Genomic DNA, 21,153 nt, shown 5'->3' on the forward strand with positions numbered 1-21,153 from the left:
ATAGTATTAGCCTTGTTTTTCTGAGACATTGAGTTTATAATGTGGGATAAAGTAAATGATCAAAGATGGATACTCTGTCATCTACAACCTCCTTGACATCAGGGTACTCAGCGCCAAAGAACCTTGATATAGTTGTCCTACAGAAGAGATTAAGTTTTTTTTTTTAAAAAAAAAACAGACCAGGTGTGGCCGGGCGCAGTGGCTAATGCCTGTAATCCCTGCACTTTGGGAGGCCAAGGCAGGTGGATCAAAAAAAGATCAGGTGTGGTGGCTCATGCCTGTAATCTCAGCACTTTGGGAGGTCAAGGCGGAAGGATTGCTTGAGCCTGGGCTTGAGCCCAAGTGTTTGAGACCAGCCCAGCCTAGCCAACATAGTGAGACCCCATCTCTACAAAAACTATATATGAAATAAAAAGAGGGCCGGGCACGGCGGCTCAAGCCTGTAATCCCAGCACTTTGGGAGGCCGAAATGGGTGGATCACGAGGTCAGGAGATCGAGACCATCCTGGCTAACACGGTGAAACCCCATCTCTACCAAAAAATACAAAAAACTAGCCGGGCGAGGTGGCGGGCACCTGTAGTCCCAGCTACTTGGGAGGCTGAGGCAGGAGAACGGCGTGAACCCGGGAGGCGGAGCTTGCAGTGAGCTGAGATCCGGCCACTGCACTCCAGCCTGGGCCACACAGCGAGACTCCGTCTCAAAAAAAAAAAAAAAAAAAGAGAAAGAAAAGAAATTATGTTTAGCTGGGTACAGTGGGTCACGCCTGGAATCCCAGCACTTTTGGTGGATTGCTTTTAGCCTAGGAGCTCAAGACCAGCTTGGATGACGTGGCAAAACTGCCTCCCTACACAAAATTTAAAAATTAGCCAGGTATAGTAGCACACACTTATAGTCCCAGCTACCCAGGAGGCTGAGTTGGGAGGATCACCTGAGCGCAGGGAGATCGAAGCTGCAGTAAGCCATGATTGTACCACTGCACTCCAGCCTGGGCAACATAGTGAGACCCTGTCTCAAAAAGAAAAGTGATAAATTATGTTTAAAAAATAGTTTAAGCCAGGCACAGTGGCTCACACCTGTAAACCTAGCACTTTGGGAAGCTGAGGCAGAGAATTGTTTGAACCCAGGAGGCGGAGGTTGCAGTGAGCCAGGATCATGCCACTGCACTCCAGCCTGGGCGACAGAGTGAGGCTTCAACTCAAAAAAAAAAAAAAAACAACAAACGGTTTAAAACCAAAACTAAGCAAATCTGTAGTTCTCAATTTGATGTTATATTCACATGAACTGGTGATGTCCTTTTTTTTTTTTTTTTTTTTTTTTGAGAGGGAATCTTGCTCTATTGCTCAGGCTGGAGTGCAGTGGTGAGATCTCGGCTCACTGCAAGCTCCGCCTCCTGGGTTCACGCCATTCTTCTGCCTCACGCCCGGATATTTTTTGTAATTTTTAGTAGAGACGGGGTTTCACTGTGTTAGCCAGGATGGTTTCGATCTCCTGACCTCGTGATCTGCCCGCCTCGGCCTCCCAAAGTGCTGGGATTACAGGCGTGAGCCACTGCACCCAGCCAGGAATGTATTCTCTTGTGGTCCTGGAGGCCAGAGGTCTGAAATCAAGGTGGCTTGGCTCCTCTTGTTCGTGCTCTATCCTGGCTTCCGGTGGGTGCTGGCAGTCCCTGGTGTTTCTTCATCTGTATATGCATCACTGCAATCTCTGGCTCTAACTTTACAAGGCATTTTCCTATCTTTGTGGCTCTGTCTCATCTCTCTCTCTTTTTTTTTTTTTTTTTTTTTTTTTTTTTTTTTTTTTGAGACGGAGTCTCGCTCTTGTCGCCCAGGCTGGAGTGCAATGGGCCAATCTCAGCCCACTGCAACCTTTGCCTTCCGGGTTCAAGCGATTCTCCCACCTCAACCTCCTGAGTAGCTGGATCACAGGCACCCACCACCACGTCTGGCTAATTTTTTTTGTATTTTTTAGTAGTGGCAGGGTTTCACCATGTTGGCCAGGCTGGTCTCAAACTCGTGACCTCAGGTGATTCACCGCTTCGGCCTCCCAAAGTGCTGGGATTACAGGTGTGAGCCACCATTGCCTGGCTCTCATCTCCTCTTAAAAGGGCACCAGCCATACCATATTTGAGGCCCACCCTAATCCAGCGTGACCTCACGTTAATCAATTACAACTGCAAAGATCTTATTTCCAACTAAGGTCACATTCCGAGGTTCTCAGTGGACGTGAATTTTGCATGGGAGTCTATTCACCCTAGTGAGACTCCTTTGGAGGATGCTTAGGGTACCATCTCGGAAAAACTTAAACCATTTCTCCTCTGCTGTCACACCACCACAATCATCAACACAGAAGAAGACTTCGGTGACCCAGTGTAGGGAGTGGGGTTCTCCCCATCACCAAGCGAGCCATCGGTTCTGCCGCAGCCACCAGCAGGGTGTCCTCCAATTCCATTCCAACAGTATCTACCGGGAGACACTGTCAGACCCCACAGATTGAGAGCTCAGTCCCCAAACCTGTCCCTCCCAACAACTGCCCCAGACACCAGTCTCAAGTCCAAGCCACCAGAACATCTCCCTCCCCTCCCCTCCCTTCCCTTCCCTTTTTCCTTCCCTTCCCTTCCCTTTTTCCTTCCCTTCCCTTCCTTTCCCTTCCCTTTTTCCTTCCCTTCACTTCCCTTTTACCTTCCCTTCCCTTCCCTTTTTCTTTCCCTTCCCTTCCCTTTTTCTTTCCCTTCCCTTCTTCTTTCCCTTCCTTTCCCTTTTTCCTTCCCTTCCCTTCCCTTCTTCTTTCCCTTCCCTTCTTCCTTCCCTTCCCTTCCCTTCTTCCTTCCCTTCCCTTCTTCCTTCCCTCCCCTTTCTTTTCCTTTTCTTTCCTTTTTTTGAGATAAGGTCTTGTTCTGTCACATCCCAAGCTGGAGCGCAGTGGCGCAATCTCAGCTCACTGCAACCTCTGCCTCCCAGGTTCGAACACTTCTCCTGCCACAGCCTCCCGGGTTCAAGCAATTCCCTTGCCTCAGCCTCCCAAGTAGCTGGGATTGCAGGTGTGTGCCACCACAACCGGCTAATTTTTGGGGGATTTTTAATAGAGATGAGGTTTCACCATGTTGGCCAGGCTGGTCTCGAAATCCCAACCTTAAGCAATCCACCTGCCTCAGCCTCCCAGAGTGCTGGGATTACAGATGTGAGCCACTGTGCCTGGCCCAGGCCACCAGAACCGCTAACCGACCAGCTTCAAGTTGGGGTTCCCATGATGCCCTCTGGGTTAATTTGTGGCTCACAGAACTCAGGGAAACACTTACCTTTACTGGTTTATTATAAAGAATATTACAAAGGATACAAATGAGGAGATGCATGGGGCGGGGTATGGGAGAGGGGCATGGAGCTTCTGTGCCCTCCTGGGAGTGCCACCCTCCAGGTACTGCACATGTTCAGCCTTCCAGAAGCTGCCCAAATCCTGTCCTTTTGGGCCTTTTGTGGAGATGTCACTGGATAGGCGTGATTAACAACCATGTAGAAATGTGATTGGACAAAAAGGGTCCGATCTAAACCCAGCGAGGCCTGTCTGTTGAGATTCTTCCTGGCTTCTCTCTGCAGCATTCCTTCCCCTCTGAAATGAGGGTCCTGTGACCCACAGTCAGATTAGAGTGTCTGCCTTTGCAGGTGAAAGAGGGGGCAGGAGGAAGTTAGAGAGAGCGGTTCTGTTTACTCAAAGGGCTATGCGAATTATGAGCAAGGAACTATGGACAGAACCCAACACACACACACACAAACACACACACACACACACACACATACACAGTATATACACAAAGCAATATCACAGGTACAAATTCCCTTGAAAATTCACAAATAAGGCTGGGCGCAGTGGCTCATGCCTGTAATCCCAGCACTTTGGGAGGCCGAGGCGGGCAGATCACGAGGTCCGGAGTTCCAGATCAGCCTGACCAATATGGTGAACCCCTGTTTCTACTAAAAATACAAAAATTAGCCAGGCGTGGTGGTGGGCGACTGTAGTCCCAGCTACTCGGATGGGTGAGGCAGAAGAATCACTTGAACCCGGGAGGCAGAGCTTGCAGTGAGCCGAGATCGCGCCACTGCACTCCAGCCTGGGTGACAGAGCAAGACTCCATCTAAAAAAAAAGAAAAAAGAAAAAAGAAAATTCACAAATAAGAGAGAAAGATCAGGTGCAGTGACTCATGCCTGTAATCCCAGCACTTTGGGAAGCTGAAGCAGGTAGATTGCTTGAGGCCAAGAATTCAAGACCAGCCAGGACGACAAAGTGAGACCCTGTCCCTACCAAAAACAACAACAACAACAACAAAATTATCAGGGCATCACGATGTGTACCTAGAGCTCCAGCTAGTCAGGAGGCTGAGGCTGGAGAATCGCTTGAGCCCAGGAGTTTGATGCTACAGTGAGCTACGATTGTGCCACTGCACTCCAGTTTGGACAAGAGTGAGAACCTGTCTCAAAAAAAAACAAAAAACAAGAAAGAAAGAATAAGTCCCTGAACACAGCTGCCAATTTCCAAGAGACATAGAGGAGAGATAAATAAATGCTGAATTAGACCATAAGTGTGTGACAGAAAAATCCAGACCGAGAGGAACTCTACGAGTCTAACAACCTAGATTCTTCAACAGACAAATTGTAAGAAATAGGCTGGGCGCCATGGCTCACATCTGTGATTCCAGCACTTTGGGGGGACCGAGGCGGGCGGATCACTTGAGATCAGGAGTTTGAGACCAGCCTGGCCAACATGGCGAAACCCCATCTGTATAAAAAAAATACAAAAATGAGCCAGGTGTGGTGCGTGCCTGTAGTCCCAGCTACTTGGGAGGCTGAGGCCAGAGAATCACTTGATCCTGGATGGCAGAGGTTGCAGTGAGCTGAGATTGCACCGCTGCACTCCAGCCTGGATGACAGAGCAAGACTCCATCTCAAAAAAAGAAAAAAGAGGGCCGGGCGCGGTGGCTCACGCCTGTAATCCCAGCACTTTGGGAGGCCGAGACGGGCGGATCACAAGGTCAGGAGATCGAGACCATCCTGGCTAACACGGTGAAACCCCGTCTCTACTAAAAGTACAAAAAACTAGCCGGGCGAGGTGGCGGGCACCTGTAGTCCCAGCTACTCGGGAGGCTGAGGCTGGAGAATGGTGTAAACCCAGGAGGCGGAGCTTGTAGTGAGCCGAGTTCGCGCCACTGCACCCCAGCCTGGGTGACAGAGCAAAGACTCCGTCTCAAAAAAAAAAAAAAAAAAAAAAAAAAAAAGAAAAAAGAAAAAAGAAAAAAAATTGTAAAGGAATAAAAGGGATGGAGGAGGGAACTACAGGTTAAAGAGACTTAAAAGACATATCTGGCCGGGCGCGATGGCTCACGCCTGTAATCCTAGCAATTTGGTAGACCAAGGCGGGTGGATCACTTGAGGTCAGGAGTTCAAGACCAGCCTGGCTAACATGGTGAAACCCCATCTCTACTAAAAATACAAAAACTAGCCAGGTGTGGTGGTGCATGCCTGTAATTCCAGCTACTCAGGAGGCTGAGGCAGGAAAATCGCTTGAACCCAGGAGGCAGAGGTTGCAGTGAGCCGAGATCGCACCACTGCACTCCAGCCTGGGCGACAGAGTGAGATTCCATCTCAAAACACAAACAAACAAAAAAACCCCACATACATCTACTTTTTTAAATGGATAGGATTCAACTATAGGATCTAGGGATGCATCTGTGTGTAATAAAACTCTAAAGATATACAAGGAAGTGTGGACCTGAGAAGTCAGGATAATGTGCTATTTGAGGGAGAAGGAAGAGGTTGTCATTAGGATGAGTGTGTGAAAGGGCTTCTGGAATGGCAAAGTTCTATTTCTTTTTTTTTTTTTTTTTTTTTTTGAGACAGAGTCTCGCTCTGTCTCCCGGGCTGGACTGCAGTGGCCGGATCTCAGCTCACTGCAAGCTCCGCCTCCTGGGTTGACGCCATTCTCCTGCCTCAGCCTCCCGAGTAGCTGGGACTACAGGCGCCCGCCCCCTTGCCGGGCTAGTTTTTTGTATTTTTTTTTAATAGAGACGGGGTTTCACCGTGTTAGCCAGGATGGTCTCGATCTCCTGACCTCGTGATCCGCCCGTCTCGGCCTCCCAAAGTGCTGGGATTACAGGCTGGAGCCACCGCGCCTGGCCAAGTTCTATTTCTTGACCAAGGTGCTACTGACAGTCATGTTTCCCTTTTGTTAACTCATGAGGCCTGTGTGGGATGACACCCGCATGCATCCACGTTCAGAGACAGGAAGCAGCAGGGGTATGGGGCTGAAAGGGTTCCCATCTCCAGCTGCTGGAATAATCAGGAACACCCCCATAATGTTCTTGGTTGAGAATTACTGTGCTAATAAAACTAGCAGAATATGTATTACTGATTTTTTTTATTTGATTAATGTTTGGCTCTCTGTATCACCATTTTATTTCACAATAAAAAGTTTGAGGCCAGGCGTGGTGGCTCACACCTGTAATCCCAGCACTTTGGGAGGCCGAGGTGGGTGGATCCCTTGAGGTCAGGAGTTCGAGACCAGCCTGGCCAACATGGCGAAACCCCGTCTTTACAAAAAATACAAAAATTAGCCAGGTGTGGTGGCGGGCGCCTGTAATCCCAGCTACTCAGGAGGCTGAGGCAGGAGAATCGCTTGAACCTGGGAGGCGGAGGTTGCAGTGAGCTGAGATCATGCCACTGTACTCCAGCCTGGGCAACAGAGCAAGACATGGTCTCTAAATAAATAAAATAATAAAATAAAATAAAATTAGCAGGGATGATAGTGTATGCCTGTGGTCTCAGCTACTCTGGAGGCTGAAGTAGGAGGATCACTTAAGCTTGGGAGGTTGAGACTGCAGTGAGCTGAGATTGTGCCACTGCACTCCAGCCTGGGCAATAGAGCAAGACATGATCTCTAAATAAATAAAATAAAATAAAATTAGCAGAGGTGATGGTGTATGCCTGTGATCTCAGCTACTCAGGAGGCTGAAGTGGGAGGATCACTTAAGCTTGGGAGGTTGAGGGTGCAGTGAGCTGGGATTTTACCAGCTGGGCAACAGCTGAGCTCCAGCCTGAGCAACAGAGCAAAACTCTGTCTCAAAAAACCACATTTTTTAATTAAAAAAAAAAACGCAAAGTAGAATATGCTAATTACCCAGTCATTGTGTCCCTGCGAGGGTGAAATAAAGTATGAATCAGACTGAGTCTGACTCATTTCCATGGCTCCAGCAGAAGGCCTCGCTCGGAGTACAAGCTGAATAAATAAACGGGAACTATTATTAGGGGTGTGCTTACACATTTTCCACGTAGCAGCTACTGTTTATGAGGTCGTGTTTCTCAAAATCCTCCTGCGTATCCCTCCCATCTCAATCACCTGAGATGCCTGTTATAAATGCAGATTCCCGGACTCCGCTTTGGTCTTGCTGAGTCAGAGTCTCTGAAGGGTGAGACCCAGATGTCTGCATTTTTTCACCAGCTCCCCCAGAAGATCCTGGTGCAAATAGAAGTGTGATAACTCTCGGAATAGACTCATTCACAGTCAGAAGTAGAATTTATGACATTTAAACAAGTTCGTGATGATCTCATGGACTTATTAAAGTAAGCAGAAAACCATCCACAATGTTAAAACCCAGGGCTGGCAGTGCTGTGGGTGATAAGTCAATAAACTATTGATAAAAATACAAGCGAACATTTGTTGAGGATTTAGTACGTTTCAGGCTCTGTGCGATGCGTGTGACAATCATCGGCGCGCTTCATTCTTGGAGGTGCCTGGATTTACCGGCCACCTTCCCTCTGAGATTCCACCATGGCATCCTTCCTTCCCCTCCCACTACAGGTAGAGTCACTGACCACAGAGCTGTCAGCTGAGCGCAGTTTCTCAGCCAAGGCAGAGAGCGGGCGGCAGCAGCTGGAACGGCAGATCCAGGAGCTACGGGGACGCCTGGGTGAGGAGGATGCTGGGGCCCGAGCCCGCCACAAGATGACCATTGCTGCCCTTGAGTCTAAGTTGGCCCAGGCTGAGGAGCAGCTGGAGCAAGAGACCAGGTAGGTGAGAGCGGAGGCCACGGGAGAAAGGTGACCTCCACATTCTGGTGAGTGAGAGGAAGGACGCTGCGTTACAGACACCTAGTTTGAAACATCCAAAAGACGTCATCATAGTAATGACTGCTGGCCTGGCATGGTGGCCCACGCCTGTAATCCCAGCAATTTGGGAGGCAGAAGCGGGAGGATCCCTTGAGGCCAGGAGTTTTAAGATCAGTCTGGGCAACATAAGAAGACCTCATCTCTTAAAAAAAAAAAAAAAGCCAGGTGTGTTAGCGCGTGCCTGTAGTCCCAGCTGCTCAAAAACCTGAGATAAGAAGATGGCTTAAGCCCAGGAGTTCGAGGCTGTAGTGAGCTATGATCACAACACTGCAGTCCAACTCCAGCCTGAGTAACAGTGCAAGACCTTGTCTCTGAAAAAAAAAAAAACAGCCAGGCACAGTGGCTCATGCCTGTAATCCCAGCACTTTGGGAGGCTGAGGCAGGCAGATCACGAGGTCAGGAGATCAAGACCATCCTGGCTAACACAGTGAAACCCCATCTCTACTAAAAATACAAAAAATTAGCAGGGCGTGGTGGCGGGCTCCTGTAGTCCCAGCTACTTGGGAGGCTGAGGCAGGAGAATGGCGTGAACCCGGGAGGCGGAGCTTGCGGTGAGCCAAGATTGCACCACTGCACTCCAGCCTGGGCTCAAAAAAAAAAAAAAGAAAAGAAAAGGAAAAAAGAAAGTGTAAATGTATATAAATATTTAAATGATTGCTGATTTTCTGTATCATTTAGGATGCTTTGGGCTACAAGTAACTGCAGTCTTACTAAGAGTATTATTTACATAATAATGTGTCAGTTAGCCCATAGCTAAATTACAAACCACTCTGAAACTTAGTGGCTTAAAACAACCACCATTTAGTTCTGCTCATGAGTCTTTGGCTAGTGAGTTCTGCTGCTTTGGGCTTGGTGGACTTCACTCATGCATCTGCTCAGTTGAGGCTCAGCTACATGGATTTGCTAATCTTGGCTGGGCTTTCTTTTTTTTTTTACTTTCTTATTTTCAAGAACAGCATGAGTGGTATTGGCTGGGCTTGTGTAACTCTAAGGCCTTGCCTAGGATAACTAAGCTAACTTTTCTCTGCTTTATGTGGCCTCTCATCCTCCAGGAGGCTAGCCCAGGGTTGTTCATATGACAGAGTAAAGGTTCTAAGAGCAAGGGAAAGTGCTAAAGACTCCTTGAGGCCCGCACTTGGAACTGGTACTGTGTCACTTCTGCCATATCCTATTAACCAAAGCAAGCCACTCAGCCCTCTCAGATTCAAAGGAAAGGGGAAATAGATATGACTGTTTGATAGGAGCAGCTGCAAATTCATATTACCAAGGGTATGGATACAGGAAGGGGTGAGAACTGGGACCATCTGTTCTATCAGTCTAGCACAATGAGGAATGTCTCTTTTTCACATGATAAGAAGTCTAGAGCTAGGCAGCCCAAAAATGGTAGGGCTCTGGATCAACATCTGTGTTGTTTTTCAGTCTTTTCCTCATGGTCACAAAATGGCTGCAGTTGCACCAAGCACCACACCCACAGACATCCACGTTCAGAGACAGGAAGCAGCAGTTTTACGGGGCTGAAAGGGTTTCCATCTCCGGTTGCTGGAACGACCAAGAATATTCCCATAACATTCCTAGTTGAGAATTGCTGTGCTAATAAAACTAACAGAATATTTATTACTAAGCCTAATACCTTTCAGTCTTCCAATACAATAGATTTTTCTATTGCTCCATACTATTCAGCAACAATAATTACAACAATACTAATAGTTTCCATTTATTGAGGATTTACTATATGTCAGATGCTGGACTACCTGTATGTACCTGTATGATATCCCATAATCCTTGTGAAGGAAGGACCATTGTTATCCTGTTTTACATGTAGAAAAACTGAGGCTGAGATGGGCTATAAATGTAGGATGCTTGACTTGCTATTCGTCATCTGTACGTTATCTCATGGCGAGGAATGTTATTATACATCAAATTTATATAAGGTTCCCTTTTGTATTTATTCATTCATTCAACAAACAAATATTAAGAGTATACTATTGGGGCCAGGCATGGTGGCTCACGCCCGTAATCCCAGCACTCTGGGAGGCCAAGACGGGCAGATCACTGGAGGTCAGGAGTTCAAGACCAATCTAGCCGATATGATGAAACCCCATATCTACCAAAAATACAAAAATTAGTCAGGAGTAGTGGTGGACGCCTGTAATCCCAGCTACTCAGGAGGCTGAGGTAGGAGAATCACTTGAACCTGGGAAGTGGAGGTTGCAGTGAGCCGAGATCACACCACTGCACTCTAGCCTGGGCAACAGAGCAAGACTCTGACTCAGAAAAAAAGAGGAGTGCACTGTTGATCTTCCCATGTTCTGGTCACTGAAAAAATTATGAACAATTAGACATACCATGGACATATATCTAATTACCTCCATGTCTAATACCATGTCTGGTGGATTCCCCAAGGTGAGACTCATGAGCTGGACATGGCAATGAAGGTCTATGAACTAGAAGGGCTGAAGGGACATAGATGAAGAAGAAGCTGCAATGCCCTGAGATGTAGTGGTTGGGGAAGGGTTTCTAGAGGAGGAAGCACTTGAACTGGAGCTGACAAGAATGGGATTTCCAGGGCTTGGAGTCCCAAGTCAGCTGGCAGCTTTGTGGGAAAGTCTGGGAGACATCAGGGCATTTGGAGGAATGTGATTGGTTCTGAGAGTCTGGGACCTGGGAGAGGGAGACAGGGAGGTAAATGAGGCTTGAAGCACACAGAGCCTTGAATACTTGGCCAAGGAACTCTGTTGTGTGGGCAGTGGGGAGCTCTGGGGGCAATGGGGAGGGAGCCATGGGAGGGCTGTGGGCTGGGGAGGGACACGGCCAGCTCTAGGTGTGGAAAGACCTTTCTGGGGCTACGGTGGGAATGGATCAGAGGAGAGAGACTGGAAGCTGGGAGGTTGGGAAGGAGTCTGCAGTGATGGTCCAAGCAGAACAAGATGAGGCCTGTGCTGGGGCTGGGGCCGTGAAGATGAACAGGAGAGGATGAAGAAGAGAAAGCAGGGGGCGAAGGAATGAAGCTGAGGCTATGGGTGGCGGCAGGGGAAGAAGACACTGGAGCTAAGGCCTGGTGACTGACGAAATACTGGGTTTTGGGGGAAAGATGCTAAATTCATTGTGGAACATGATGAGAGTGAGAGGCCTCAGGGACAGGAAGAAGGAAACGGCCCCAGAGGTTCATGAGAGAAGTGGTTCTCAGTCCACAGGGTTACCCAGGGGCCCCAGGGCTCATGGGAACTGTAGTTTGAGGTCTATGAGGACCCCTGCTCCATTATACAAATGAGGAAACCGAGGTTCCGAGGGAGTAGAAGAGTTGCTTGAAGTCACCCCACACCAAGTGTAATGGCTCATGCCTGTAATCCCCACACTTTGGGAGGCTGAGGCAGGAGAATCACTTGAACCCAGGAGTTCAAGACCAGCCTGGGCAACATGACGAGACCCCATCTCTACAAAAATAAAAATTAAAAATTAGCCCAGCATGATGGCACACACTGTAGTCCTAGCTACTCGGGACACTGAGGTGGGAGGATCTCTTGAGCCCAGCACATTGAGGCTGCAATGAGCCATGATCACACCATTGCACTCCTGTCCAGTCAACACAGCAAGCCCCTTTCTCAGAAAAATAATAAAGTCACCCTGGGAGCAAAGAAAGACTAGATGATTCTTAGCTGAAGAAGTCTCTCTCCTTGCATCCTTTTCCACTGCTTAGTGCCTTGCCACTCGCCCCCAGCCCTGTGCCTTCCTCTCAGCACACCTGGGGCTGTTGTATCCAGTGTGGCTGTCAAGCAATACCGATTGCTAGGGGTCCTATCCCATGGACTTCACCCCAGATGTGATGGTCCATGCAGGAGAGGGCAGGTGTAGGGGAAAAAGAGTGTTCCCTCCCGCTCTGAAGAGTCAAGTCTGCTGAAATAAACTGACGATAAATAGATTAACAAAATAAAAGGCATACAAATATATTAATGTGCATGAACACAGAAGCCATATAAAATGTAAGACTTTTTATACAGGGCCAGATGGTTGAGGCTTAAGTATCCTCTTTATAGGGGAGAGGGACAAAAAACGATGTATTCAATTGTGAGAGATAGTAAATGATTTTCAGGGAAAAATGAACGGGCCCAAAGAGTAAACTAGTTTGTAAATGATTCTCTTTGGAAACTGAACGGGACCAAGCATATACTTATTACAAATCACAGTATCATAGGAAACAGGTATGTGAGGTGTCCTAGTAGAAGCCAGGGACACGAATGCCGAGGAGAAGGGAGCCTGCATGTCAGTGTTTGGCCTCAGTAAACTGTGGGAACCAGTTAGGGGTTAGCAAAGAGGGAAGAAGCCAATCCAAGAACAAGATGACAGCCACTGCCTGAGTCTATGCGGACAAAATCCTAAGTTGAGCCCCTCTACTGAGACTCCTCCTCATCCCTCTCTTCAGAGAGCGCATCCTCTCTGGAAAACTGGTGCGCAGAGCTGAGAAGCGGCTTAAAGAGGTGGTGCTCCAGGTGGAGGAGGAGCGGAGGGTGGCTGACCAGCTCCGGGACCAGGTAAGCAGCTGACATCATTAGGGAGCAGTGGAGAGTGCGACCACTGACTGAGAGATTGCACAGGGCATCTCCAGAGGCAATGAGCTCCCATCACAAGAAGCAACTTGCAGGTGCTGGACTGGAACTGAATGCAGGTACCATCTTGGCATGTGGCACATCAGCAGAGGGTTGGAATCAGTGAGCTTGCAATTTATAAATGCTGGCATCTAGAAAGGGCCCTGTAGGGAGCTGAGGCAGCCAGGTCAAGGGAAGAAGTGAAACTCTACCCAGAAGCTAGACCAGTACTAAAATAACGAAAGATAATGTTTATTGAGTGCTTTCTATGTACCAGGCACTGTGCTAAAGACATAACATTTAGTGTGTTTAATTCTTATCAGAATGCTAGAAGGAAGGTGCTATTATTTATACTCTTCTTTATGTGAGGAAACTGAGGTACAGAAAGGTGAAGTAACTTGCTCAAAATTATTTAGCTGGTAAGAGGTGGGGTCAGTATTCAAACCTCAGCACTCTAGCCCCAGAGTGTGTGTTCTTGATTATTTACTGAGCAGTTACTGTGTCACAAGCAACTGCTTTTTAAAAAATACATGGTCGGGCGTGGTGGCTCACACCTGTAATCCCAGGACTTTGGAAGGTTGAGGCGGGCAGATCACAAGGTCAGGAGATGGAGACCATCCTGGCTAACACAGTGAAATCCCATCTCTACTAAAAATACAAAAAATTAGCTGGGCATGGTGGCAGGCGCCTGTAGTCCCAGCTACTCAGGAGGCTGAGGCAGGAGAATGGCGTGAACCTGGGAGGCGGAGCTTGCAGTAAGCCAAGATCATGCCACTGCACTCCAGCCTGGGTGACAGAGCGAGACTCCGTCTCAAAAAATAAAATAAAAATAAAAAATACACATTTGCATTTCCTCACCAGTTCCATTTCACAGATGAAGAAACTGAAACTTTAAGAGGATATATTTTGCATCAGAGTCACAGAGATAGAGCCTGGATCAGATCCCAGGTCTGTCTGGACGGAGTCCCTCTGCCCTTAAAAGCTCAGCTGTGCTTTATTTACCATTCATTCCACAAACAATTATTGAGCACCTGCTATGTGCCAGATACTGTGGTAGGCATTAGGGATATGGATGTGAACGAAACAGAGGAAGTCCCTGCCCTCATGGAGCTTACATTTTCAGCATAGGATGAGACACAATAAACCTGTAAACCAGCAGATAATTACAGATTGTGACAAGGACTATGAAGAAAAACAGTGAAGAGAGAGGAAGACACAGAGGACTAGTGAATCCTCTTCAGGTTGGGAGATCAGGAAGAACTCTCTGAGAAGGTGACATTTATTTTTTTTTTTTTTTTATTTTTTTTTTTTTTTTTTGAGACGGAGTCTCGCTCTGTCACCCAGGCTGGACTGCAGTGGCCGGATCTCAGCTCACTGCAAGCTCCGCCTCCCGGGTTCACGCCATTCTCCGGCCTCAGCCTCCCGAGTAGCTGGGACTACAGGCGCCCGCCACCTCGCCCGGCTAGTTTTTTGTATTTCTTAATAGAGACGGGGTTTCACCGTGTTAGCCAGGATGGTCTCGATCTCCTGACCTCGTGATCCGCCCGTCTCGGCCTCCCAAAGTGCTGGGATTACAGGCTTGAGCCACCGCGCCCGGCCAGAAGGTGACATTTAAATTGATACCTGAAGGGTGAAGAAGAGCCAGTCAGAGGGAACAGCAAGTATAAAGGCCTTGAAGTACAGAAATAAGTTTGGTGAGTTCAGAACAAAAAGCAGACCAGTATGGTCTAGATAAACATCTGTTGTTATTTTAGTCCTGGTCTAGCTTCTTGGTAGAGTTTAACTTCTTCCCTCCCTTTGGCTGCCTCACCTCCCTACAAGGGCCCTTCCTAGATGCCAGAATTTATGAATTGCAAAGTCATTGATTCCAACCCTCTGTTGATGTGCCAAGTGCCAGGATGGTATCTGCACTCACTTCCAGTCCAGCACCTGCAAGTTGCTTCTTGTGATGGGAGCTCATTGACACCAGAAAATGTGGGGTAGGAGGGTTGAATGATAAGAAATGAGGTCAGATCATGTATGTTCCCTCCCTGAAGAGAGAGGTGGTGGGATCTGGGGAGGATCTCAGTGAAGTTGGTCTGGTCAGTGGGTTTATGGGAAGAGAGAATTGGACCAAAAAGAGACCCTGTGGGGCCTAGAGTGCAAGGCTGAGGGGCTGGACCCTTGTCCCAGGGGTACTAGGGAGCCATGAAAGGATTGTGAGCAGGAGGGTCTGGGTCAGCTCTGGGTATAGGAAGGCCTTTCTGAGGTCATGTAGAAGAAAACCTGGAGGGGAGAGACTGGAGGTCAGGGTAGAAGCTGGCATAAGGGATTTAGGGGAAAAGAACAAGGCCTAAACAGAGAGCAGAAGATGGGGCAGAGAGAGTCGGGGGCAGTAGGGATGGGGCAGTAGTGGGCTGTTGGGGAGGGAGGGAGTGATGACAGTACCTGGAGATATAACCCAGTCCTCCTGCTCCCACCAAGCTGGAGAAGGGAAACCTTCGAGTAAAGCAGCTGAAACGGCAGCTGGAGGAGGCCGAGGAAGAGGCATCCCGGGCTCAGGCCGGCCGCCGGAGGCTGCAGCGTGAGCTGGAGGATGTCACAGAGTCGGCCGAGTCCATGAACCGTGAAGTGACCACACTGAGGAACCGGCTTCGGTATGGTCATCCCACGTGTAGGCCTGACGGGTGGGCAGCACCCTCACTCCACAAACCCCAGGGACGCGAGGCTTTGTCAGGGGCAACAGGAGGGGAAATGGGATCCACGGGGGCGTGGGGCTGTGGGAACAGCGGCTGTGTTGCTGGAGAGCCAGATCCAGGTAACTTCTTTCTTCCCACACGCGTTTCTCCCTGTCTCATCTCTGTGCCCTCCTTTCCCACCGTGTACCACTGCCTTTCTCTCCTTTCCTCCTCTGTGTGTCCATCTCTCTCTGCCCCCCCATTGCTTCTGCCCATCTCCCTCCATTTCTCTTGATCTCATCTCTCTCTTCTCCCTTATTTTGTTATCTCTCTCTCTTTCTTCCCCTCATTTCATCTCTGTACCCTGGTCTCTCCTTCCCACAGACGCGGCCCCCTCACCTTCACCACCCGTACGGTGCGGCAGGTCTTCCGACTAGAGGAGGGTGTAGCATCCGACGAGGAGACAGAGGAAGCAGAGCCTGGGTCTGGGCCATCCCCGGAGCCTGAGGGGTCCCCACCAGCCCACCCCCAGTGACCCTACCCTGTCCCCAGATGCACTAACAGATGGGGCCCAGCCCCCTTCCTCCCTGGACCCCACGGGCCCCTGTCCCAGGAACCCCGCCCTCTGACTTCCTGCCCTTTGGAAATGGTGCCGCACTCTGACGTTTATCAGACCCCACCTGGGTCCCCTGCAACCTCCCATCAAAGGATGACCCCTAAACACAGAGGAGCGGGGCAGGCAGGGAGGCAAGGACTGGAGCTACCTTGCTCGGGGGGAGACTGGGTGCAGTTGGCCAGCTGTGTTCCCGTCAGCTACCTGTCCTCCTTCCTTCCCTCGTTATTGATCTGTAGATATTAGGAAGGGAGTAACACGGCTCCTCCACCGTCCTCAGCCAGTACAGCCCATTCCCTCTGCTGCTCTCTCTCTCTCTCCCTCCCTCTCCCTCCCTGCCCTCTCGCCGTCTTTCTTGGCTTCTCTGAGGGTCTTTCTGTGCATCTTTTTAGGAGTCCCGCTCCCACTCTGTCTCTGCGTAGCCACTCTCCTTCCTCCATTTCTGCGTCCACCCCTGAACTCCTGAGTGGCCAAAACCCCAGGCCTCCACCAGCCTTGAACCCTTGCAAAGGGGCAGGACAAGGGGACTCCTCTCACTCCTGCTGCTGCCCATGCTCCGCCCTCCCTTCTGGTTGCTCTGAGGGTTTGGAGCCTCCCTCTGGGACTGAAGGAGTGTCCATTATCCTCCCAGCCTCCAGGCTCTGGCAGAAATAAACTCCAACCCAACTGGACCGTCTGTGTGGCTGTGTGTGTTCCCGCAGGGGGTCTCTGATGGGGCAGGATGGGCACAGGCTGCTTCAGCCTGCTGGGGCAGCAGGTCAGGCAGCCTGCTGGTTCGGATCACAGCTGCGTGGGTTTACAGGGGCCTCCTGTGGATCAGGCGCTTCTTAACTCCTTTCCTCCTCACCCCAGTGTATAATGGAAATATTCCCTCCACTATACAGATGAGGGAACAGTCTCAGAGCAGCAGCGTCCCTCACTCCACGCCCCCAGTGAGTGCTAGAACGGGTGTTGCACTCAGGCCAACTCTTAAGTGTTTGCAAAATAAATGACAGGCCTGCTGCAGTGGCTCATACCTGTGATCCCAGTGCTTCGGGAGGCTGAGGTGGGAGGATCACTTGAGCCCTGGGGGTGGAGGCTGCAGCGAGCTCTGACGGCACCACCGGCACCACCGCAGTGTAGCGTGGGTGAGAATGAGATCCTATCTCAAAAGCAAAACAAAAACGCAGCTGTGGTGGTTTGTGCTGGGTGCTGTGCTAAGCACAGTTTATCTTAACCCTTAGCGCAGCACTACAGGTAGAGATTTCATTGCACTCCAGTGCCTAGAACAGTGTCTGGCACACAGCAGGCATTCACTCAATATTTGCTGAATAACTAGGTGACGCCCCTCCCACCCTTTTAGAGTTGTGGAAACAGGCTCAGAGAGGCTGAGTGACTTGCCCAGGGACACACAGCTACTAAGAAGTTGAAACAGTTTGAACCCAGACAGTCTGGCCTCAGAGTCAGCACATATAGAGTCAGAGCCCTCAGTCCCTGACCCAACCCTGGGGACCCAGGTCTATCCCTCCCCTGGGAACTAGGTACCCTCGTGTGGGGGGCTCACGTTCCTCAGACTGAGTCCTCAGTGACTTTTCAGTTAGAGGTGTTGATCCCCATTTTTACCATCAGCGAAACTGAGGCAAGTGCTTGCCCTAAATAAGGTGCAAGCTATGGAGAGGATGTCAGGACCACCAAAGCCCATCCTCCCCCTTTTTAAAAAATTGAGAAAGGGTCTCACTGTGTCACCCAGGCTGGAGTGCATTGGTACAATTGTGGCTCACTGCAGCCTCGACCTCCCAGGCTCAAGCGATCTTCTCACCTCAGCCTCTTCAGTAGCTGGGACTACAGATGCCACCACACCTGGCCAATTTTATTTTATTTTTTGTAAACACAGGATCTCTTTGTGTTGCCCAGGCAGGTCTTGAACTCCTGGCCTCAAGCGATCTTCCTGCGTCCTTGGCCTCCCAAAGTGCTTGGATTACTGGCCTGAGCCACTGTGCCCAGCAATAGGGGCCCACTCTTGAAGTCCCAATCCCACTGTGCGCCCCAGCCCAAATCAGGAGACTTTCCCAGCAGGCACACAGGAGGCAATTTTTAAATGAAAAGGAAACGTTTATTTTGGTGGGGAGTGAGGGTGGGTGGGAAGGGGGCATGACACTTTTTCTTTGGGGAGAGGGGGGTGACATGCGGCAGCTTCTGCATTGGGCGGTTCATGCACCCAGGGTGGGCGTGGGGGAGGCTTGGGGAAGGGGCCGTGCCGACCCCTCCCTCCCTGCCCTGCGGGTGGGCTGAGAAGACCCGCCATTAGCACCAGAGTTGGACGATTTGCAGACCTCCCCTCCCCACACTGTCTCCGAACCCCGCCCCCATCCCTGAGAGCGCCCCCTCGCCACTCCCCCCACCAGCGACAGGCTAGGCCCGCCCCGCCCACATTTGAGTGAGAGAAACTTATTGCTGTGTGTGTGTGTGTTGGGGAGGGTGAGCCGCGGAGCTCAGGAAAACCCCCCCCGCCATTCATTCCTCCCCAATCGCCCCGCCCCCTGGCCCGTGTCCGTGCGTTCCCGGAGCGCAGGAGGGGTGCGACATGCGTGTGGGGGGCGCGTCATGCAGCGCATGCGTGTAGGTGCAGGCACCCTGGCGGCCGGGGGAAAAGGGGGAGCCGGACTTGGAGAGAGTCCCTTTAGCTCGCTCCCTCCCTCCCCGAATCCCACACTGTTGACTTGGGGGATGGGGTGGGAGGGGAGGAGAATCACGTTTTGTAGAAGTTTATCATGATTGTGGTTATTTTGAAAAGCTGAACTAAAAAGCTGGGTACGTGTGGCGATTGGCGAGCAGGGGGAGACGTTGGGAAGAGGTCAGTACCCTTTGGAAAAGACCCTCACCCCCTTTCCCCGCCCCCTTCGGGTTTCGTGAAGGTCAGGGGAAACGGGGGGGGGGGGGGAAGCTTGTTAAAGAAGTTGAACCCTTTGGCAATATAATCAGTCCCCACCCCGTACCCTGGTGTCTGGAGCCCCTAGCCCTTTGCCCCGCCCCCACCAAAACCCGCCCCACCCCTCACCCCTGATTCACCAGGGTTTAGGGTCCGAGGGAAGGATGGGGGGGACTCAAAATGCCCCTTGCATAGGAATCGTTGCATCGAGAATCGTGCTCAGTGACGCCCCCCATCCACCCTCGGGTGGGGGGTTCCTGAGGCCGTGGGAGCAGAGGGAGGGAGGTGGCTAATTCCGTGGGCCCCCGGCTCCAAAAGAGGGGTCCGCTAAGGAGTCTGGGACCGGTGTGGTCTCTGGGCTTGGGGGAGGTAGCGCATCCTTGAACCAGGATGGGAGGTGGGTAATGATCTTCCACCCGCGAGCGCGACGCGACGAGGACCGCTGGGGAAGGGGGGCTGGGATCCCAGCCGAGTTGGGTATGTTGTCGGTTCCCAATCTTCTGATATGCCAGTGTCCCTCCCTTCGGGAACAGCCTCTGTGATCGTTTGTGGACTACTTTAGATGGAAACACTCTAAACCTAAATAAACCGTGTCCTAGCCAAGCAGCGATGCCTGCACTTACCGGCTTCTGTACAAAATGCATATTAGAAACAAAACTTAAAACGAGTGTTTGTCCTTATACTGCCTCAAACTTTAGCACACCACCAAGGGTACAAATACGACCCTCTGGGAAACACTGGTGTCTGTGAAGAGGGTACCTTTGGGGCACCATCTCAGGGAGGGGACTCAGGGTTAGGCGTAAGACAAAGAGGGTGCCTGGGAGGGTCTGGTTCCCTGGAATTGCAGACAGGTTGCGCTTATCTTGGAAGTTCCAGCGGCAAGGGAACCTGGGCTGGACAAGTCTGTTAGGGCTTTGGGGGCGTGGGTGGGGGACAGGCCTGAGGATTTGGGGGTGTCCAGGAAATGTCCGTTGTGGGAAGGATTTGGAGCATCCCAAAGGCTGAATTTGAGCTGAAAAGAGCTAGGTCAAGTCTTGGAGGTTCGAGAAGTGCTGGGATGCAGTTCAGGGAATTTGGTGGGGGTGTTTAGGGTGGCGGGAGTGGGGCGGGGGGCGGGGGGCGGGTGGTGCGGGGAGCCTCTGTGTGCAGAGGTTAAGTCGCAGGAGTGTGTGGGGATTGGGAGATGTGGGGTGCCAGGGTCAGTCTCAGAATTCTGGGTGCAGGTCTCATGTCCTGGGAATGGAGGGGGATAGTTGGGGAATTTCGTGTGCTAGGGCCAGATCATCCCAGGAATTCTGGGATAGGAGGTCTGAGTCCATGCAGCAAGAATAGAGGCGAGCAGGTCCCTGGGGGAAGGGGTGGATGAGAGGGTGAAATTCACCAGAGGAATCCTCCTAAAAGCTGAGGGAGCAGGTCCGAAGCCCGCCCCGCCCTCCCACCATCTGAACTCAACTCCGATTTGGGGCTTGGGTAACTGTTCCTCCTTCCCCTACATTGTTTCTAGTTTCTGGTTTGTTTTCTCCTAATCAACACACAGGGTTGGTTGTCCTTCCGGGGTGAAGGTTGGGAAGGCTGGAGACCTTAAAGGCCAGCCCAACCCCTGGGAGGTGCCAGCCCCCTTCCCAGACTGCCTGCCCCTCAAACCGGCGCATGCGGCCCCTGGCGGCTTATTGCTGAGGTGGACTTTGGAGTGGGGGCTCCAGGTTAGGGAAGGCATGCAGTGTGTAGGGGGAGGTGCCCCAAGATGTAACTGGCATAATTTGGACTTATTTACACAAGTTGATGGGAGGGGGGGTGTCCTATGGCTCGTGGAGACCTGAGAAGGCTTTTTTTTGGGGGGGTGGAAGAGTTGGGGGGACGGGCTGTGGCCCCTCTCTCCATCCTGGGGGCCCAGGTTGGGGGTGAGGGGCCCGGGGGTGTCTGCTGGCATCGTCATCTCGGTTGCATATTATTAATGACTTTTTGATTTTTTTAAAAAAACCCTTTTCCCCACCCCCCACCCCCAGCTCCTTTGACCTTCTTCCTGGTCACCCCCGAGTCCCCCCACAGGGGGGAGGGGAGCGCTAGAGGATGGAGGGCAGGGTCGGGGGAGCGCGGCGGGCGGCCCGGGGAGAGCCAGGGGGGGTGGCAAGGGGCGCGAGGCGCAGGGACACCCCGCTCAGGCCCGCGATGCTGCTCAGGCTGCGGGATTTCTCGTAACCTGGGGGGTGGGGAGGTGTGCAGAAACAGGGGGGAAGCAC

At 51.0% G+C, this 21,153-nt stretch overlaps 1 protein-coding gene across 3 annotated transcripts in view; it reads left to right on the top strand.

Moving 5' to 3' along the window:
• The window catches only part of MYH14 (myosin heavy chain 14), a 104,582-nt gene extending 87,906 nt beyond the window's left edge, over positions 1 to 16,676 (top strand). For all 3 annotated transcript variants that reach the window (XM_025367122.1, XM_025367123.1, XM_025367124.1), the window contains 4 exons: positions 7,845 to 8,053; positions 12,573 to 12,681; positions 15,199 to 15,371; positions 15,777 to 16,676. In XM_025367122.1, coding sequence (XP_025222907.1) covers positions 7,845 to 8,053; positions 12,573 to 12,681; positions 15,199 to 15,371; positions 15,777 to 15,927 — 642 coding nt within the window. In that variant the 3' untranslated portion in view covers positions 15,928 to 16,676. The remainder of the gene's footprint in view (positions 1 to 7,844; positions 8,054 to 12,572; positions 12,682 to 15,198; positions 15,372 to 15,776) is intronic.
• Positions 16,677 to 21,153: the final 4,477 nt, after the last annotated feature.

Source organism: Theropithecus gelada, chromosome 19 (genome assembly GCF_003255815.1).
Source record: "Theropithecus gelada isolate Dixy chromosome 19, Tgel_1.0, whole genome shotgun sequence".
In the NCBI taxonomy this organism is placed as follows: domain Eukaryota; kingdom Metazoa; phylum Chordata; class Mammalia; order Primates; family Cercopithecidae; genus Theropithecus; species Theropithecus gelada.